The 20,327-nt window shown below is 39.7% G+C and overlaps 1 protein-coding gene across 3 annotated transcripts in view; it reads right to left on the reverse strand.

The window, feature by feature from the left end:
• The window catches only part of LOC129334214 (histone-arginine methyltransferase CARM1-like), an 87,153-nt gene that overhangs the window by 20,120 nt on the left and 46,706 nt on the right, over positions 1–20,327 (reverse strand). For all 3 annotated transcript variants that reach the window (XM_054986136.1, XM_054986137.1, XM_054986135.1), the window contains exons 5-7: positions 17,828–17,938; positions 10,008–10,185; positions 8,116–8,206 (exon numbers count right to left, since the gene is read on the reverse strand). In XM_054986136.1, coding sequence (XP_054842111.1) covers positions 8,116–8,206; positions 10,008–10,185; positions 17,828–17,938 — 380 coding nt within the window. The remainder of the gene's footprint in view (positions 1–8,115; positions 8,207–10,007; positions 10,186–17,827; positions 17,939–20,327) is intronic.

A 20,327-nucleotide genomic window follows, 5' to 3' on the forward strand; every position in this document is an offset into this window, starting at 1 on the left:
ATTATTAAAGAGGAAATTTAAATTATTTTAGAATATAATTCCTGGTGGCAGCAATCTACCCAGAGGGTGTAAGAGAAGGATTAAAGGCAAAATCTAACTGAAAAAGAGGGTAATAACAGAAGCGCTCTTGAATTACTGCTTTATAAAATTCTATTAAATCTTCACAACATTTGAGGGATAACTGACATAGCTGACAGGCGCAATTACTTTTCATAGCCAGGATTGCCAACCTCCAGATGAGGCCTAGGGATCTTCTAGGCATCTCCAGATGACAGAGATCAGTTCCCCTGGAGAAAATGGCTGCAACGGAGGGTGGACTCTAAGGCATTATATCCTACTGAGCCCCCCCATCCCCCTTTTCAGATTCCATCCCCAAATCTCTACGGATTTCTCAGGTCCTTTTTGCACTGGGACTTTAAGGAGTTTCAGTATCTGTTCTGCTTCCCCCATGTTTGCAGGAGTTTCACACTTGCAAGGTAGTAATGGGACACAGTACCAATGTTTGTCTGCAGTATTCCCAATTTTTCCCCCTGTGGACATACCTTGATTTTATTTTGAAGCTGCTGCTGAGTCACACCTGGCCTGATTAATGTCAGTGCAAATTCTATACTCCTCATCTGTGTCTCTTCTCCCCCCGCCCCTCTTTTTCCCTGGGAGCTGATTGGTCTGTGCGGAATTAACTACTCCCATCCTCCTCATCTCTCTGAACTCCTTTTCTGCCCTTTTTATCAGTAAAGCAAGGTAAGGGTCATAAAGCTGCTTCTCCGTTGGCTTCCTTCCTCCTGGGTATGCACCACACTTATTTTTTTTTCAAAGCTAGGAACGATTCCTAACATTGCGGCTTATTCCCTGCTGGCTTTAAAAGCCAGGAAAGGGTTAAATGACTGCTTTCCCCTCTCTCTCTGTCTTCTGCTAATGCCAAAAAAACCCCATGCATTTTGCAAAACAAAGCGGCAGGGAAGATGCCTGGAGGGCATGAAGCAGCAGCATTTTAACCCCTTCCCAGCTTGGCTTTTTTAAAAAAATGACAGTGGAACAAGAACAAAAAGTACATGTTTTCCCCCAAAACTCCACCACCAATTGCCTCTCCAGTGAACACAGGACAGCCCAATCAGCAAATAAAGGGGGGATGGGTTCCAACATTGCAACGTTACTATGCCTGCTCAAAGTTTTTTTTAAAAAGTGTGACGTGAATTGCAAAGCCCTGAAAGCCCAAAACTGCACCGAGGCTACAAAGCCCATCTAAAGAGAAAAACAAGACGCCAAATCAAAACTGCGTCAGACAATGTGGAACGCGGAGGAGCCATGCCAAAGCCATTGCAATTGCAGCGATGTTCATAATGGCGGTTTAAACTGTAAGTGTGAAAAGAGCCTCAACCTGGAGCTGGTAACCCTACTCTTAACAGAAGACATTCCTTGCAGGCTTTCTGATATTTCTGATACGTGGGAACTAGAATTTTTGTAACACCTCCAATATGCTGCTTACACAGATGAAGGCTACTATTCAAGCATTGTCAAGAGATGCAAGTGTTTTTTAAAAAACATACTCTGAAGTAATTGTGCCAGGCATTTACCACTTTAAAGGTTATGGAGCACATATGAGCTTTTACTTGTAGAGATTTTTATTTACATATTTGGCTCAGAAAATCAAAGAGATCTTGTTGAATATCAGTCTGCTTGCATGCAGATGAATGAGGATGTGAATTGGGAGTTTTTAAGACAGAAAATGGTTTCTACATATGATAGAGAACCTCTGCTACTGCAAAAGTACCATGATGGTAAATAAACATTACACATGCAAAATTTAAAAAAATGAAACAGTTGATTCTGTACTTAATTAAGATCTGAAGTCCCATTTTTCTTCTGATCCATGGGAGATGTGAAACGAGAAGCAAATGCATCCTTCCCCCCCGCGCCACAGACCAAAATTCACTTCAGTAGATGCTAGCATGCAATTGTGTCATGAAGGCTGAAATACATCTGAGCATGCTCAATCAGGTTCAGACTCTGAAACAATCAGTGGATATTCAATAGGGGGGCACAGAGACTCCCAATGTGTCCAGAAATCCATGCATGGTGCATTTTGTGTGCATATACATTTACATGTGAATGTGCATGTTGTTAATTCAAGCATATCTGTATATGACTGTGTGTTGGTGCTGAGTACTTACATGCATGAGTGTGTATGCATAAAGAATATGCATGCTTCTACACTTACATCTGTGAAAATGAATGAGGATGTATTACATTCAAGTATGTGGCTGTGAAATGGCAGAATGACAGAAGCAACTGAAGTAAAGGGAGGGATGAAAAGTCTTCTTTGACCTGTGCCTTGACTCTCTACCTACCAGGGCTCATTTCGAGGGGGAATGCACAGGAACAGAGTTCCAGCAGTTCCCCAAAGAGATCACATGTCAGGTGGCCCCTTCCACCTGACTCACGGCCATTTTGGGCCCATTTCAGCCTGGATTGGGGCCAAAATGGCCTGGATCAGGCCTCTGATGGGTGGTGGATCACTCTCCTGCTCATCAGCGGCCCGATCCTGACCATTTTGGGCCCCTTTTTGGCCATTTTCAGCCCCTTTTGCCATTTTGGGCCCAATTTCAGCTCTGAATGGCCAGGATTGGATCCAATACAGCCAGAATAGGTGATGTCAGAGTATGTGGCATATGCAAATCAGTTATACTAATGACACACTTCCGGTGATGGCAAGAGGCATGGCATATGCTAATAAGTTATGCTAATGAGTTATGCTAATGAGTTCCTCCAGCTCTTTTTCTACGAAATGACCCCTGCCACCTACCATGAATTATTGCAGGCCTTCACCTGTCTCTTTTTAATTACAACCTTATCAGCGGCACCTAGAGTATGCAAGTGGTCAGCCAGACTCATCTCACAATTCATTGTAGACATCTATCCATGCCGGAAAAAAAGAACACTGCAAAACTTAGGAGAACTCTGAAATATGTGCAGTCTTGAAGACTCCCAGCCTGGAATAAATTATCTTGCAGGTGCTTTAGTGTCTCCATTTTTATATGTATAAAATCTTCTGAAAACTGTTTTAAGTTGACCATCCTTTATTTTCATAGCAGAAAGGAGAAACTGGGTGGTGCCAAAGCTGCTAAAGCAAAAAAAAGGACTTTTACAGGCAAGAGATTCTTCACAAATGGGCTAAATGATTTTGCAGCATTCCAACTGTAACACTATAGCTAATAAAGTCCAAAATACCAACAATGGTACATAATAAAAAATGGGAATCTGTGATAATTTGTGCAATGAGTAAAATACAATCTTCTCCACCCACTGCAAGCAGACAATGCTCTCATGCACATATACACTCGTACATTCATGCCGATGTGCTCTCTGAGATACATGCATTCATATACTTGCATTAACGTAAGATTACTAATAAGCAGAAGATTAGCTTGTTATAAGAGGAGGAAGCACAACAGGCTGCACTCCCTAGCCTCAGCCTATGCATATATGTACTGAAACAGCTGTATACTGTCATTGTGTCCCCAAAACAATTGACTGAGGATCAATTCACACTTTTCAAAGTCCAGGCAATTCCCAGGCTTACATAGCCCCACTGGGGAAGTTTACATATAGGAATCAGGGATCCAAAAAGGGGCAAATAGCAGCTCATGAGCCATTTCAGGTAGGAATAATGGCACAGGGGAGAAAGCTAAAGACCCTTTCCCATGTACCACAGCCCTGATTCAAATTTGGCCCACACACATGCCTGGGAATTGTTCCCAACTAAGAACTCTCAGAGTATGTCTGCACATGTGTTCCCCACTTGGACTTTGAACTTTGTAATGTGAATCAGCTCTTGGGGTTTGTTTTTGGATCAGAAGAGATATATATCCCCTGAGCTCAAGTCAGCCTTTACAGAGGTCTACACGGAACGTTGACTCTCCATTCTCTCCAAATGGATGGAGGCACACTCTCTGCAAGCAACGTAAGTTTTCAAGGAGGGTTTTTGGAAGGAATGGAAAGTCAATTGACCTCTATTGTTCTTCTTTAAAGTTTTCATCATTGGTAAAATCACTTTTCTTGTCTAGCTAATTCCCCAGTTTTCATCCTCAGTTATATGCATAAAGACAAAGTTCAAAAAGTAGGACTTAGGTAAGGGAAACCCATCTAATTCGGGGGATATGTGCGAGTTTGTTGTATGATATGTAATCCACTTTACTTCTTTAACTAGATGATAATACTTATAGTCTGTTCATATAATACTGCTGGATACAAGATTTATACACACAGACAGTTGACCCACATAGTGCTCTCCACTCTTCTGTACTTCAAACTTTCCCACATGACCCTAGACTTCATACACTGGTAGCTTTTTATACTTCTGAGCAGCGAGAATATTCCAAAATACTTTAACAAATGATGCAACAATCAGAGAAGACTTATTCCAATCAACTAAACTCAGAATGGTACATTTGGCAACTATGGAAGATTTGGCAGCCTGCATTTATCTAATTTTTCTGTTTTTTCATGTTACTTTGGCTTTATAAACACAGCATGCGTTTTTAAAAATTTGTCCCTTTGTAAATATAGGAATCTTGTTATAATGTAAGTATGCAAATGTATATTATTTTTCTTAAGGACCGGTGTAAGCAGTAAGCAGTAATGTTATAATTATTCACACAAAAAACAAGTAATTTATGGACGTGTAGTTTCTCTTATCTTTATATACACTCTTTACATGCAAATTGTTGAATTCAAATCTTGTTTTCTACCCCCAATGAAGACCCTAAAGATGCATAAAGGTACAATACTTTGATACTATCAGAGACATCTAATCTGTAAAGGTTTACAATTAAGCTGTGGCACTTCTGCTTCAGATTGTTAATTAAGCTCACTAAGCATGAACCCTCACTATGTAATAAATCTCAGGCTTGCTGGAACACAGAACCTGTAACTCAGAGAGCTAACTAAAAACTGGGCAGAATTCCACTGCAGCTTTATTACTATAGGAACCAGAAATAGAAACGATAAAAGCAGCTTATATTGGCAAATCTACCAACAACACCCCCCATTTCTCAAGTATAAAAAACATGCTGTAATTTGTCTCTGAATGTGCAATCACACAGTGGTTTTGAAGTAGACAGATGCAAAGCCAATAACACTCTCCAGATGTGCTGACAAATTCATCCTACAGCAGCAGTGCCAGTTTCTGTCTATTAACAATACAGGTGGCACCTGACAGCTCATACTGATCTAACTGGCCATTATATCATTCCTCAATAGAATCCCACAGACACTAACTCTACAATCAGAATAACAGGAGTCATGCAATAAGCTTGCAATAACATACTTGCTTCTTCTAAGCACTTGGCTTGTCTACGTGTCTCATGCTTCCAGTTTAGGGAACAACGAATTACAGGAGACCTCCACCCCCCCATGGATATGCCAAAAGCAGGTGTTCAGATAGATAAACATAAAATGTAATATCCTTTCTATCCAAGTAACACAATTTTTAAAGACGCAATTACAAATGCAGTTTTGGGCAAATCATACTCTCTACTGTAGAATGATGTGATCTGGTGAAAATAAACCCACAGGAAAGAGCTCAGCCAGCTTTTCAGATAGAGATCCACTGAAAAAAACTATATGTTTTAGGTTACATATTGCAAAGGACAGTATGATAAATGGGAAAACACAAAGTAATTCCAAGCAAGCAAGCAATACAGAGAACTAGACATATCAACAGACACAGTTTCTTACTTCTGTTTCTTCCTTGTAATTTAACACAAGACATAGTATGATGTGTTCACACAGTGTGTTGCAACATCCCATTTCACATAATAGGCTGATAAGACTAGCGGAATAAATGTCAAGCTTTATGTGAAGGAAACAGAGTTGGATCTACAATTAATTTTCCAGTAACGGAAGGAGTAGGGTAATTTCCACCAATTCCACTTTCCTTCATGAGACTCCCCAATTTACCTCTCATGTGTTCCCAAGGGTCCCCCTTCCCGAATTTCAGGGAGATCAGTTGGCTGCAGTGGGAGAGGGGAGGCAGACATATTCTATTCCAGTGACAGAAGTGCCTTGTGTGAGCATAAAAATTAGGATCCAACCCATAGGATGGCAGAAGCTGCGTGTCTCTCGTAACTGTCAAATCCATGATATGATGCAATGGTCATTCTTTAAGGGCAATGGTTTCAATCTTAAATATCCCATAGAACATATAAAAAGGAAGTTTGCATCAAAGTAGCACGTAACAAAGTAAAGTGATCATGTGAATATCATAAAGACACGTGAGAAGAACAGTGATGCAACCACATCCATTCAATTCTTAATATGCAGAAGGATTCAAACCTACAATCTGCAAATTCATTCTCAGAACCCATTTTCACTATCAAGTCAACCCTGTAACATGTGATCAGTTAAAAGAAGACTAGCCATTAGAGAAGGGATAAAAGGAAAATGAAGCCCTAATGCAGTGGTCTCTATTGTGGCACGCTGTAGGAATAAAGCACTGTGGTCTCATTGAAAGTGCAGGGTGCCTGCAGAGTGAAGGGCTTGATATTTTGTATGGTTTGTTTGTCTGTAGCTCCTGAAGCAGCCCCTCCCTGCTGTGAGTGAAGATTCCGTTCTACCTGTGTCCGTTGTAAAATGTCTGTTTGTGAAACTCTCTCTCTCTCTCTCCTGTATAAGTCATGAATATGTGTCTCTCTCAGTTTGTTGTATATGTTATTGTAAATAGTTCTTAAATGAAACTCTTCTTTCACTAAACAAACTTATCTTAAATTATATTTCTTCTCACTGGACTTCACTGTGTGCTCTGCTACACACATTAACACGTGTGGAAAGGTGGTATATCCTTCACCAGGCGAGTGATGGGATATGCCCCATATGGAGGGTCACAGAGATATCTCTCTGCCCTCACACAGGCAGAGGTGCAGAGGCACCTGCCAATATGCTTCCTGGTCCATGTTTGCTTTAGAGTCTTAGGAGGGATAAATCCAAAGGATCCTGAATGGAATGAGGGGGGGGGGGGAGAAGAGAGGTTAGGTCACTCCCTACCAGCTGACCATCTAGTCAAGAAAAGCACTCGTCCTGACAGCCATGAACCCTCAGCAGGTCCATAAACACAGATTTTCTTATATCTCTGATCTTGGCTGTGGCTCTTCCTGTGGCTGTGCAGGAAACAAATCCTCCCCTTTCCTTGTAAACTGAATCCAAACAGTAACTCTTCCTCAAAGCAAAGAACTGATTCTCACTTTCCTCCATCCATGAAGCAAGAAGTGCTTCGAAAGAACCCAAGAGACATCTCCTTTGTTTCGTCAGGGAGGATCATTTGAAAGCAGCTGCCTCATTGCAGGAGGATGTTCGGCATGGAACTTCCCTACATTTTTAGAACGCCCCATTAAACATTTCGTGATCTGCCATAGGCCTCAATGGAAGCCATTTTGTGGTTGCACGCACTGCCCTTTCTCAAAATTTCAAAAAGGCCAACAAGCACAAAAATGGTTGGAGACCCCTGGCCGAATGAATCACTGACTTTGATAATATGACCTCTTTTACAGCAATACTGCTTCGACCCATTCTGAGGTTTTTCTGGCTTGAAATTTGGCCTGCTGGGTGGATGAGTACCATAACAGATCCACAACACACTCTTATTGGTACTTAACAAAAAGCCTTTCCTTATTCAAAGCCAGCTTTGAACATGCTTATATATTACTACTAAGACACGGCAACTTTCATTAACTTATTTACAGGGGATAATTTCCACCACATATAGACATTCCTTTCCCATTATAATGGAGAGACTACTGAGCAGGCATAAGCACCAACACATGATGAACACTTCATATTGTGAGGCTATCTAACGGTAGCTGTAATCATCACCATCACCACACAAATCACAGCCTCATGAATCAGCCCTAAGTGGCACAGATGAGCAAAACAGACAGTAGATTAGGGGAGGGGGGGAAACCCTTTGCTGCTGTCTTTTGACAGGTACAGTTCACCAGGATCTCCACTTCAATATGATTAGAAGAAGGGGTTTCATTTAGAGACCTCTGTTAAGTTGCCAAGCAAAAGACACTTTCTTTCTGCTTTTTTTTTTTTTTAGAGAAAAAGTGAAATAATCATTACCAAAAATTGGCTCTGGAGTAGTGTTCCATGTAGAGCTGTTCATCGGAAAAAGGAGCCAAATGAATGTCACTAAATGTTGGAAACATCATTCCTAGTAAACAAAAGATAATATACAGTAGCAAAGTTCAAATCTTCCGTGTAGCCCTACTTAAACATTTGTTGGAAACACCCCATAAGCAATATCTACTCTCCATCTCAAACAGTTTAACCTTCATATAGCCATAATAGATAATTTTTTCTTTAGGTCCTGACCACCTTTTATTAAGTCCACCAGCAAGAATAAAAGACTTAAGATGGGCATTGAGAAATGTTACCGTGAGCTGATAAAGCCTTAATTTTTTAATGCATTTGTATTAGGCACTTAAATAATTTCTTCCTTAAATCAAAAGCAAGATCTATTCCACCATCATAGGAAGCTGAAAGAACAGAATAACATTACGTGACAACTACAAAGGCTACATCTAATTGTAACAGATCACAAACAGACCATCAACTGTTTCAGTTATGCTGGAAAGCAATATTCAAAGTTGACAGTATTAAAAGAACATTTAACCAGGAATACCAAGGTTGTAAAGCACTGTACAACCCTTATACCCATTTCATAGATGACACAATCACAGTGCCATTACATAATGGTTGAAATTAGTTTAATTCAACAGCTAGGAAAATAACTAGATGCTTCATGCGTCAGAATCCATATGAATACATTTTCATATGTGAAACAGTATTAGCAGTGCACTCTGGCAATGCAGAGACAAACTAGGAACTGGAAGGAAGTTCAGTTCATATGGCGGAGAATCATGACATTCATAGGGAATTGTTACACCAACTTAATGAACACTTCTATGTTAGGTGGGAAAATTATTTCATTTTCACAGAGGATAGTTTGAGATGGGAGACATTGTCTCTAGACAATGCTGTAAGTACAAAAAATGTTTCAAACATAGACTGAAATCCTAAAACACTTCACTCCCCTAGTAGTTACTGAAATAAGTATTCATCCAAAGTAAGTTGGTTCAGGATAGCAATATTACAGTTCTTAGAATAGTTGTGGATTAAATGCTTTATAAAACAGGAACTGATCAACTGCTTTATAAACAGAACTCTGATTTCCCTGGGGGGAAAAATCTCCATTGTACCAGTGAGGAAAACAGATCTGACCTGCCAGGCAAATAAAATAGGATTTGAATTTAGAGAACCAAAAATAACTACACCATCAAGACAACAAATCTTTAAAGTAACAAAACAACCCAAATTGGAGGGACACTAGACAAGGTAAGTTTACAGCAATAATTTCGAGGTACAGAGGAAGACATGGCAGAAAACCTGATACTTTGCCAGGTCTTATTCACTCCACTGAACCCAACTACCTCTTATATGCTAATACGTTTTCTCCAAAACACTCTGAACAGGAGTTCTATAGAATAAAACATTCTACTTTTAAAACATTTTAAATGAGTTGCATTCCCCCACCCCCCGTCCTTCCATTGTCCAATTACTAGACACCACCTATGTAGATTTACATGGAAGCCATCATGGAGGGGCCAGTCTAAGAGGTTTCCTTCTAAGTCACTTTCTAGTAAGATTCAATAATCAGGTATCTGCCTTATGACTGACCTCTTCTATATTACAAGATGTCCAACCGGTATTTTGACACAAAGGCTGATACAAGACTATTCGATGAGATGTCGTCTTATTCGCTGCTTGTTGCACTGGCTTTATGGTGAATGAACAAAGAGGCAACCAATATTCTATGCTAAAATAAATACAGCAGGATATATGACAAAGGTGGCATTATACATTATACCCTATGAACTACCACTTCCCAGGTCCAGTTTGGCAGACCCTTTTTCTTCAGCCCCTCAATGCTGCAAAAAAAAGCATGGACTCACCATTTGACTTCAACCATTTTTTGGAGTGGAGGTAACTTTCCAGCATCCTCTCATTGAACAGCATATAACCCATTGGTTCAGAAATAATAACATCTACATTCTCAGGAAGGGAGATTTCCTCAATTTTTCCTGACAGAACGTTTATTTTGTCACCAAGATTATTACTTCGTACTAGAATCTGTAGAGTGAGGTAGTGGAAAAAACAAAATAAATTAGTTTCTATGATCTATTTACAACGTGAAGGAGTACCACATAGGCAGATTCTGTAGAACTGTAGTAGGCAGCTGCTAACCCCATTTCTAAAGCCTCCTTTATAGTAAAGACTCCACAGAATTTTTTTTAATTCAGATTTATGAATAGAAACCTGTTTCCAGAAATAGATAAATGAACAATATAATGTCATATTACCACATTGTTTATTACCAGCTTGCCAGGTCCTCCAGGGCTCAAACTAGGAGCTAAGGGAGTCATGAGGGGCACAACAGGAGAATTTATCACTAGACTGGGTGCTGATTTTTACCAAATCGTCCCCTGGCATGACGCTGCACTTCCAATTGAGCTGGGAATGACATCATTCCTGGTGCAATGTGGAAATGTTCCGGGGAGCGCGGGAGCATTTCTCATGTCCCCCCTCCTCCCTGACAGTCAGGTAAGAGGTGGCAAAAGTAGAGACTGGGAGCAGGGGATCTTCTGCCCCCACTGGGGAAATGGGATCTCTATTCATTACTGAACCTGCAAAAGACAGGGCCGGCCAATAAAGGTGTGTGTGTTTAAATGAGACAATTTGAAATATTTTAAAATGCACATACAACATAAGTTAGTAGTTTATTTAGATAAGGGTTTATTTAATGATGATAATATCAAATGACTATTTGAATTTTTAAAATCTTATTTGCATCTGAAGCAACTGAAACAAGCAAATTTAAGCTTCAGATAATCTTGTTTTTTCAGATAGACACTAAAAGTTACTGTGGAAATAGTTCACCACTTCATACTTTGATTTGCTGTAGGCAAATTCGTATATTGGTTGCATTCACACATCAGTATAAACCAGTTTATAAACTGTAGTTTGATTAAACTCTAGGGGAGTGTGAATGCAGGATGTCTCCACTCAACTTACTCTCACTCTCTCCATTAGGTGATCAAAGGCATGGGAAGAAGGCCCAATGCAACGAGAAGAAAATGGAGAAGTGCACTGCATAATAATCTCTTAGATCGGTGGGGAAAGTGGAACTGAGAGCTGGGGCACAGCCTCTCCCAGAGCACAAACAGCCGTGCATACGCTGTGGGGAAGGAGAGGCACCCCCTAGTGGATTGAAAGCTGCAAAACGTGTGATCGGCAGGCCTGCGCATGCACAGTCCCATCTGGGACTATACAGAAGACTGATAATGAACAAGAATTTATTTAACAGTAACTTTTCACATTAACCTTTAATATTCATCTAGTACAAATTCTAAATCAATGCCTGGTTTGGTATCATAGCTCACAAGAGGCCTAAAAAAAGAATCTGAAATAAGTAACAACAGAAGGCAACACACAGACTGTTACAGTGACATTTTAATAATTTCATTACTTCTTTGAACAGTAGTGGACAATCACAGCTCTCTAGCTATTCTCTTGTACAACCGGAATAACCAACCTAGACCCTTTTTAATCCCTAGAATGGAAACAGTCAAATCTAAGAGAATCTGATATTACATCATTGCTATGGTAGCTGGAGAAAAAAAAACCATGAGGAGTCTTTCAAATAATGCAGAAAAGCAGTAAAGCATTCACTGTATATCTCAGTACGTGTTAGTAAAAGGTGTAGTGGCTAAGAGTGCGGGACTCTAATCTGGAGAGCCGGGTTTGATTCCCCACTCCTCCACTTGAAGCCAGCTGGGTGACTTTGGGTCAGTCACAGCTTCTAGGAGCTCTCTCAGCCCCATCCACCTCACAGGGTGATTGTTACTGTGGGGATAATAATGACATACTTTACAAACCACTCTGAGTGGGCATTAAGTTGTCCTGAAGGGTGGCATATAAATCGAATGTTATTATTATTAATTATCAGAGCCTTGGAGACACAGCCATTGCACTGAAATATCAGATCTAACAGTTCCTCCTGACCAGGACATGATGCTCACAAGCCTAAAATCTGCTAACAGTGGAAATAATTAAGCACATAAACTAAAAATGAAATGATTTATTAGGCATTATTTATGACCATGCTGGAATTAATTTTTAAAATCATATGAAGATCACTTTTTTTTTACATGTTCTGAATTGAGCAAATGGCAAACTCTTGCCTCCAAATCAGGATTCAGCTGTGATTTACAATTCTGACTTGCAGGACAGAGAACAAACCACACACCACAAACCTGGTTTTCTAGACAACACAGAGTCCCCAGAACTTCCATCTTTAGCCCCAACAATGACAAAGGAATCAAGAGCATCAAATTCAGATGTGCACACATATAATAATAAAATTACAAGTGTGATTAAAATGACATAATAGAATATAAGATATACCATTAAAACCAAGGTCACTGCAAGGTTCTACAGGGTTTGATATAAAATCTGCAGATCAGATTTCATTCATTCTATAACTCAGGCTCATTTTTGTACTGCATCACTTTACGTTTTACAGACAAGCATAACAGGACAGATAAACTGGAGCTGTGGGATTACATGTCCAGTTCTAGAGAAGGAAATCAGTTCAATAGACATCAGTTCTAAACACTTTTGTAGTTCAAAAACTACAATTCTACTGGACTGACTTGCTGAATCAGTGATCCAAACAGTGTTACTATTTTCTTGGGATGGAAAAATGAGCAGGCATCATCAGATGGCAAAACACGGAGGTTAGAACAACACTGCTTTTTAGCGCTTCATAAAGCAGCTAGAAATTGGTTATTTAATCTGGCATGCACACTGCTATACATTTTTAAAATGGTTACCAGTATGACAGCCAGATGGCCCACCCGTGATCTGTAGTATTCCATTTACCCCATTCCCCTTATCTCTTCCTTTGCATATAGATGAAACACAGTTTTCTTTTGCTAGTTTACAATACATCATTATAAAGCATCTAAAACCAAACCTGAAAGGAAATCTTTTTCAAATGATTTCAATGGTTACTCAGCAACTAACTACCTTTTCAAAATAGTCAAGTGATTTTGATTGTCCTCAACAATGATTCTGCAGCTTTCCTGCCTTAAGAACACAATTTCTAGAACACAGTATTGACAACATATAGTAAAATGCATTGTAATGTCAATTGTTTGTTCTATTGTTGCTCCCATATTTCTCCTTTGGAAACCCATCTCAAGTTAAAACAAGGAGATAAGTCAGCAGATGGTTTAAAAAGTAAACTCATTGACAAATATGATCAATGACATTTGGAAGTGCAATGTCTCCATTTGTTACTCATGCTTGAATTAACACAGAGAAAGTAAATTAATGCTAGATAACAAACATTATATTATGCAGTAAACAGGAGAACTATTCCAATGCTGCAAACGAATGCCAATTCAGACATTCACATTTTCTCTGCCTGATGTGTGTCATTCACAGGGTTACATCTGTGTGAAAGAGTCCATGTGTGATCCACGACATCCACAAATACAGAGACTCAACTGCCCAATAATGATTTTCTCAGCCGCTGTGACCATAAGAATCACTCACTGAAATCACAGGTCACACATTACATTCTCCACACCAACATGATCCCGAGGACAGTCAGAGTACACAGTATGAAAATTATTACAAACAACTGAACTGGCTTCAGTTCACCATATAATAGCCACCTTTCAGATTACATAAGCTACATGTTAGGCAGCTGTATACATTTATTTTCTACTTTTGTTATTTTATCCTTAGGAAGCTTGTAGATGTATTTTACCCATTATTTCTGGACCTTCAAATTCTGCAACCAACTCACTAGACTCTCCGATTCCATAATTATTATATCTAATCTTTACTCAATTTGGGAAAGTTTAGTATGTTTCTGCTAATCTACTCCAAAAGTGAAGTATATTTTGTTTTGTTTGCAGAATTTAGATTCTGCCCCCCTCCTTAAAAACACAACAAAGGAGGAGAGTTATGGCCAAAATGCTCCAGTGAAAAAAGGAAAAACACCACCGTAACAATCTAACTGCTTGTACTCTTACTCTCAGTTCAACTTTTTAAACAAACCAATAGAATATATAACCACTTGTCAGTGCCTCTTCATATACAAGTCAGGTAACAACACTTCTCCAATACAGTCATAAGAGGATCACCTGTATTATAATTTCATCATTCCAGACACCATCCAATGAGGGGTCTGGCTTGTTGCCTCATTTCCTGCTGCTTTCTCAAGAACGTGTCTGCAACGCCTTTCATATGAATACAGGTGTCATGTCCACTAGTTATATCATCCAAAGGCTTCTCTCAAAAACATTGTTACGGTGGAGTTTTTCCTTTTTTCACTAGAGCCCCCCCCCCTAAAAACAGCAATACATAGTCACAGGAAACAAAATGGGACTATAATAGGTAATGGGGCTATAAGAAGTAAATGGACTGCAGACTACAGGGAACTATGCAATACATAGGAAGTGCTTTCAGTAATCAGATTCCCACCTCATTTATGAGATATTAGCATACAACAGCTATACGATTTCAAAAAATTTTAACAGCCTTGAGGTCTAGAAGGATACTTTGGCTAGGATCTATCATAGCATATCACCTGTGCAGTGTGACTTTCTTGCCACAAATGTCTGCATTCTGGGATTCAGAGGGAGGGGCAAGGCAAGAACACTCCATGGCCATTTTCACATCCCCGTAACCTCCAGAAAATCATGCAAAGCTCACGCCACGAAGCGTCTTCCTAGCGCCATTTCCCATCATGATCCTGTTTAAGGGCACGATTTCTGACATCATCGCAGTAGGAAGACACTTCATCACATGAGTTTTGCATGATTTTCCGGAGCGTTATGGGGGCGTGTGAAAATGGCCCATGTGCCATACACAAAAATGCCGATCTAAGCAGTTGTTATCATAAATTTAAATTTGATAAATCAAGAGATTCCACAGAAGAGAAGACATCTTTAAATATTTAAGGTTAAATTAAAGTGTTATACTGGAAACTTCTTTTTTGGTTAATTTTTTTAAATTCATACAATTAAAAGCTCAATAGAAAGGCAAAAAGCTAAAAACAAAGAAAACGGTAATAAAAAGCTTACAAGAAGAAAAGACAGAACTTAAAAATAAAACTATAATACATATTTCATTTGTTATACTGGAAACTTCTGATAGTCGTGAACAGTATAAATCTAGTATATTATATGCCCCCCTCCTTTTAAAATGAATATTTTATTCATTGAATATGAACCCTGCCAGTTAGTGGCATGAAAAATACAGCAGAATTTGTAAGAACACAACTGGTCACCTCCTTAAATCATTATCAAAAGATAAGTTCTGGCAGAAGTTTCCTTTCACAGCCTCATATGCCAGACACACTTGTATTCCTTGAGGGATAATTTTTTATTTCCAATGAGCCCATCACTAACTGACCTCTCTCATACAGACAACTTTTCCTCAGGCAGAGCTGTTTCCACGTCCTGTTTGTTCAAGTGCTGTCCATAAATTCCCTTCAGTCTAAAACCATTCGTCTTTTTCTAGTCTTTATACAAGTGACTGAAACAGGAACCCCAAATATATATTTATTTGGAAACACCCCAATGATTTTAGCAAAACATGCTCCCAACTAAATTTAGGATCACAGCACGGCTCTCTTTGATTTATAGATTTGTACAAGTTAGCCACTCGAGTTTTATTTATATAAATGGTACATAAACTGTACTGATTGCATGCACCACACCACTGTTGAGATTTCAGCAGGCTTAATCCTGTAACACTACTTCTTCAATAAGTTCTTTGTTACGGGATGATCCTGAATTTCTTTAAACTATAGGAAAGATTATGTTTCATTCTACTATTGGATTTTAAAAAAATATGGACTCATTCAAGAGAAAAATTGGCACACTGGACTAGCTAGACAAACCAGCTGGCCGCTTAAATTCTCTGCATTTAAGTGAGCAATGTTTGCAGCATTCCTACTTTGTCATTTTGCAGCCTACTCTAGCATGCAGACAACATTGCATATAATTTTAATTATAGTCCAAATTACTTTTGTATCACATATTCAGACTTTATTCTAAAAGGAAAGTACTTCTTCAGAGACTCATTTACTTGTAAGAAGGGGAATGCAGATAGCAAAAACATACACATCTCAATTTGTCTAATTTCTTGAAAGACTTCTCAACTTTCTGGTCCTTATTTTTTTGTCTAGTGCCATTTTTGTCACAGTTTGTGTGACAAGTGAAGTTGGTCCTGTTACCAAGGCTTTTGGTGCGTGTATTTGTGTGACTTTGTTTTGTTGAGATAATGTTCTTTCATGTTCTAGCTCTGTGTGTGTGTGTGTGTGTCAATGTATCTAATTCTCAATGTGGTCACCTAATTACAGAGACTGCGGCCATGAACAGACAAGACAGATCTTTCTACAAACCCCAAAAAAGCACCAGGTTTGCAAAAAAATCTGAAATCCAATCCCCAATAATAAAAGCAGCCCCTGTACCTTTACCATATTTCCCCTCCAGAGGCCATTGTAGGGGTTGCTAAGCAACCACAACAGGTGAAAGAAGGAAGAATGCTGATGGGGAGTAGTAGATAAAGATAGGTTGGCTGGTGGGTGAGAAACAGGAAAAGGGAGAAGCTATAGGACCTTTCAGAGAAGGGAACGAGGTAATAGTGTGGGAGGGGTTAATGAGATGCCCTGCAAGTTCTTGTGAATCCCCCACTTGTTTGTGTAGAGCAGCGGTTTTAAATTGTTTCATTTCTATTTTAATTTTTAATTGTTCATAAGACTTTTACTGTGTTTTACATTATGTTTGATTTTATATTTTGTAAGCTGCACTGAATTGCCTCGTGGCAGAAAAACTGCATATAATGCTGTTTCAAAAAATATTGGACAGATCTACACACAGCTGACAGGACTGGCATGATACTGTAATGAACCTTCCACATGGCTAGCTTCCTGAAATTGTGGAGGGGAGTCCTAGCAGCAAAGGACATGTCCCTTTCTGTAGGACATGCCGCAAATTTCTGGTTGATTGCCGCTGAGCTCATCCAGGACTACAAGGAGAAGCTGTCAAGTGCCCTTGTGCTGATCTTCAGATTGTAAAGGCTCCAGAATGTTTCAGATACAGCAAAAAAATTACAGACATGGAAGGGTAGACTATAAACAGATTCTTTGAACCCTAATCAGAAATCAAATATTGTTTAAAAATTCTGTAGCTTGTGCTACAGAGTTAATACTTTCAGCCTCAATGGAGTTATATAGAGTATACAGTCTCTGTAGCTCTGCAGCTCTTCGTAAGGCTTCATAAGGCTGTGTGTGTAGCTGCTAAGGGAGGTAAGTAATCTCTACAGATTTTTGTTGAATATTTCCCATGAATCATTTCTCTCTCAAGTACAACCCTGTGCACAAACATTTCTGAGCCCAGACACAGAACTGCTGGATTGCAGTTCTTAAGAGAAAGAGCATTTCCACTGAAATAAACACAAGTTGCTTCCATTTAACGAACAGGTTCAAGGTGTAATGAACTCCAAGGTACAACCCTCTGAGCACTTATTCCCCACAAAGTCCTGGCATGTGAGTGCTTGTGTAGAAGTAGCACTTGATCACAACTTAACTTGCTCATTCCCTGAAACCTCAGTCATGAATACCTAGTTTCTCTGGCACCCTGCACACAATGCCAAACTAATTCAGCAGCTGGATCAAATCCATCACACTTACCTCAGCATATTTAGCCACAGCGCTAGCTTCAACAGCGTAGACTTTTCTAGCTCCAGCTTGCACGGCAAAAAATGAAAGGATCCCTGATCCACAGCCAACATCTAAGACCACCTTGAAACAAAAGGGAGGGGGGGGAATATGTCACTTGTAAAGTATTGTTCGTGCTCCAAGATTTTTTCTACGTGTATTCAGAAGGTATAAGCAGCACCCGGCAGCAGATACCAGATGTCTATAGATTCTTTCATGAAGCATACCTATCAGAAAGAGCTTTTGGAACTATGCTTAATAGTGCAATCCTTAGCAGAGTTACTCTAGTCTAAGCCCATTTACTTCAATAAGCTTATACTGGAGTATTTCTGTTTAGGATTGCACCGTAAGTTTCCTCATTACATTTTCAAAGCAAGATGTCAGCACTGAATTCATGCTGGTGGAGAAAAACAAGGGAACAGCTACAGTATCAAATTTGCTCACAGTGCTACTTCATAGCTTACAGAGACAGCTCAACAAAGGATGTATTGTAATGAAATCATAATCATTGTGCTGCACAGTATACCTCATCCGGAAATTCACAAATTAACCATCATTTTCTCTTGAGAGGGACTTACACGGTTTCTTCACTCTCTAAGACAGACCTCACACAGTGCCATAATCGGGAATCAACCAATAACCCACAAGCTCCTCAAACCCTGGACAAATACTGCCATAAAAATGTCTGGGGCCTATACATTCTTTTCATATCAATGCTAGGATATAAACGTTACAATGTTGTTGTCATGGCCTGGAACAGCAATTTCAGGAAGATGAGCTTTCTTCTTCTTTGTAGAAGAGATAAAGAAGAATTTCACGTAATAGTGAAAGAAATCAAACATTACAAACCCCCAAACTAGTTAATATTTTAATTAGATTAAAAACAACTGTTTCCAGCCTTCGACAGAGATAATCACTATGATTCCCAGCTAGGGCCTTGATAAATCATGCTGTGGAACCGCACAAATGTACAATCCCTTAAGCGACACCCTTTCCTTTATCAATACCTAAATACGTGCACTTATATAAAACAGAGTTGCACTTACCTGTAATTGTTCATTGAAGTCTGTGCAGGCACATATGAGACTGTGCACGGAGACTGTTTTGTAGCATTTAATCCTCTAGGGGGTGCCTCTCCCTCCTCCAGAGTTCATATGCTGCTGTTTCCCATGAAAACAGCCCCTGCTCTGGGAGAAATGCTGCCCTCCACCCACAGTTTCTCCTGAGCCAGCAGACTCTCCAGATAAGTAGTGAGGAGTACACAGCAGGGCAGGAGGGAGGGTACATGTGCCTGCACAGAATACCTCAATGAACAACAATTATAGTTAAGTGCAATCCTGTTTTCATTGTCAGTCTTCTGTGCAGAACCAAGTGGGAGCTTAGCAAGTCGCTTACCCAAGGAGGAGGAATAGGCTCTTCACTGGAATAGCAACTATAGGACTGCTTGACCTACTGCTGCATCCTTCCTGTTGAATATGTCCGGAGCATAATATCTAATGAAGGTGCCAGCTGAAGTCCATGTTGCTTATCTGCATATATCCTGCAGAGGTACCCTCTTTAAGAAACATTGCCAGCCTGCGACCTGGTGGAATGAGCATGGACTTCCAAAGGACAAGGTAGGTTAGCCTGTTTGTAGCATATTTCAAGAGCCTGGACTACTCACCTAGCAATTGTCTCTGAGTTAGCTCTTTTTCCTTTATTTGGACCTGCATAGCAAACAAATAACTGGACATCTAATGTAAAGGGTGCTGTATGGTCCAGATAAAAAATAATTGTCCTTCGTACATCTATTGTGTGGAGTGTCCTCTCAGCCACAGACACTGGGGATGGAAAAAGCGATAGGAGAATAATCTCCTGTGAGATATGAAACTTGGAAACCACCTTCAGGAGAAATTATAGACTAAGTCTAAGGACCACTTTTTCTGCGTAGAACTTAAGGAAAGGTGGGTCCATACTTAGTGCTGGCAGTTCGCGTCTCCTGGCAGAAATAATTGCCACCATAGATAAGATCCTTAGATGACAAGTAGCCAAAACCTCAAAGGGCCTCGTCATCAGCTTTGCTAAGACCAGATGTCATGACCATTGAAGAACAATCTGGGGTATGGGTGGGATCATGCTGTGTAATCCTTTAAGGAATAGTTTAGAAGTATGGTAAGAAAAAAACAGCTAGATACGCTTAGATGAGATGGCGTGATCATCCTGTTTAAGCTTCAGTAAGTATTCTAATATCTTGGCAAATGAACAATAATAAAGGTACAAGCCCTTATTCTTGGCTCAAACTACAAACTTGCGTATGTAAGACTTTCTGGTGTTAGGTTTCTTTGCATTTAAGATAATGTCAGCTACCCCTTCTGGAAGCCTCCCTACTGTAGAATCAACCAGGCTCTCAGTTTAAGTCTGGGTATGTCAAGATGGGTAGCTGTATTAGTCTGTCTGTAGAAGTAGAAAAGAGCAAGAGTCCAGTAGCATCTAT

The sequence above is a fragment of the Eublepharis macularius genome, chromosome 8 (assembly GCF_028583425.1).
Source record: "Eublepharis macularius isolate TG4126 chromosome 8, MPM_Emac_v1.0, whole genome shotgun sequence".
In the NCBI taxonomy this organism is placed as follows: domain Eukaryota; kingdom Metazoa; phylum Chordata; class Lepidosauria; order Squamata; family Eublepharidae; genus Eublepharis; species Eublepharis macularius.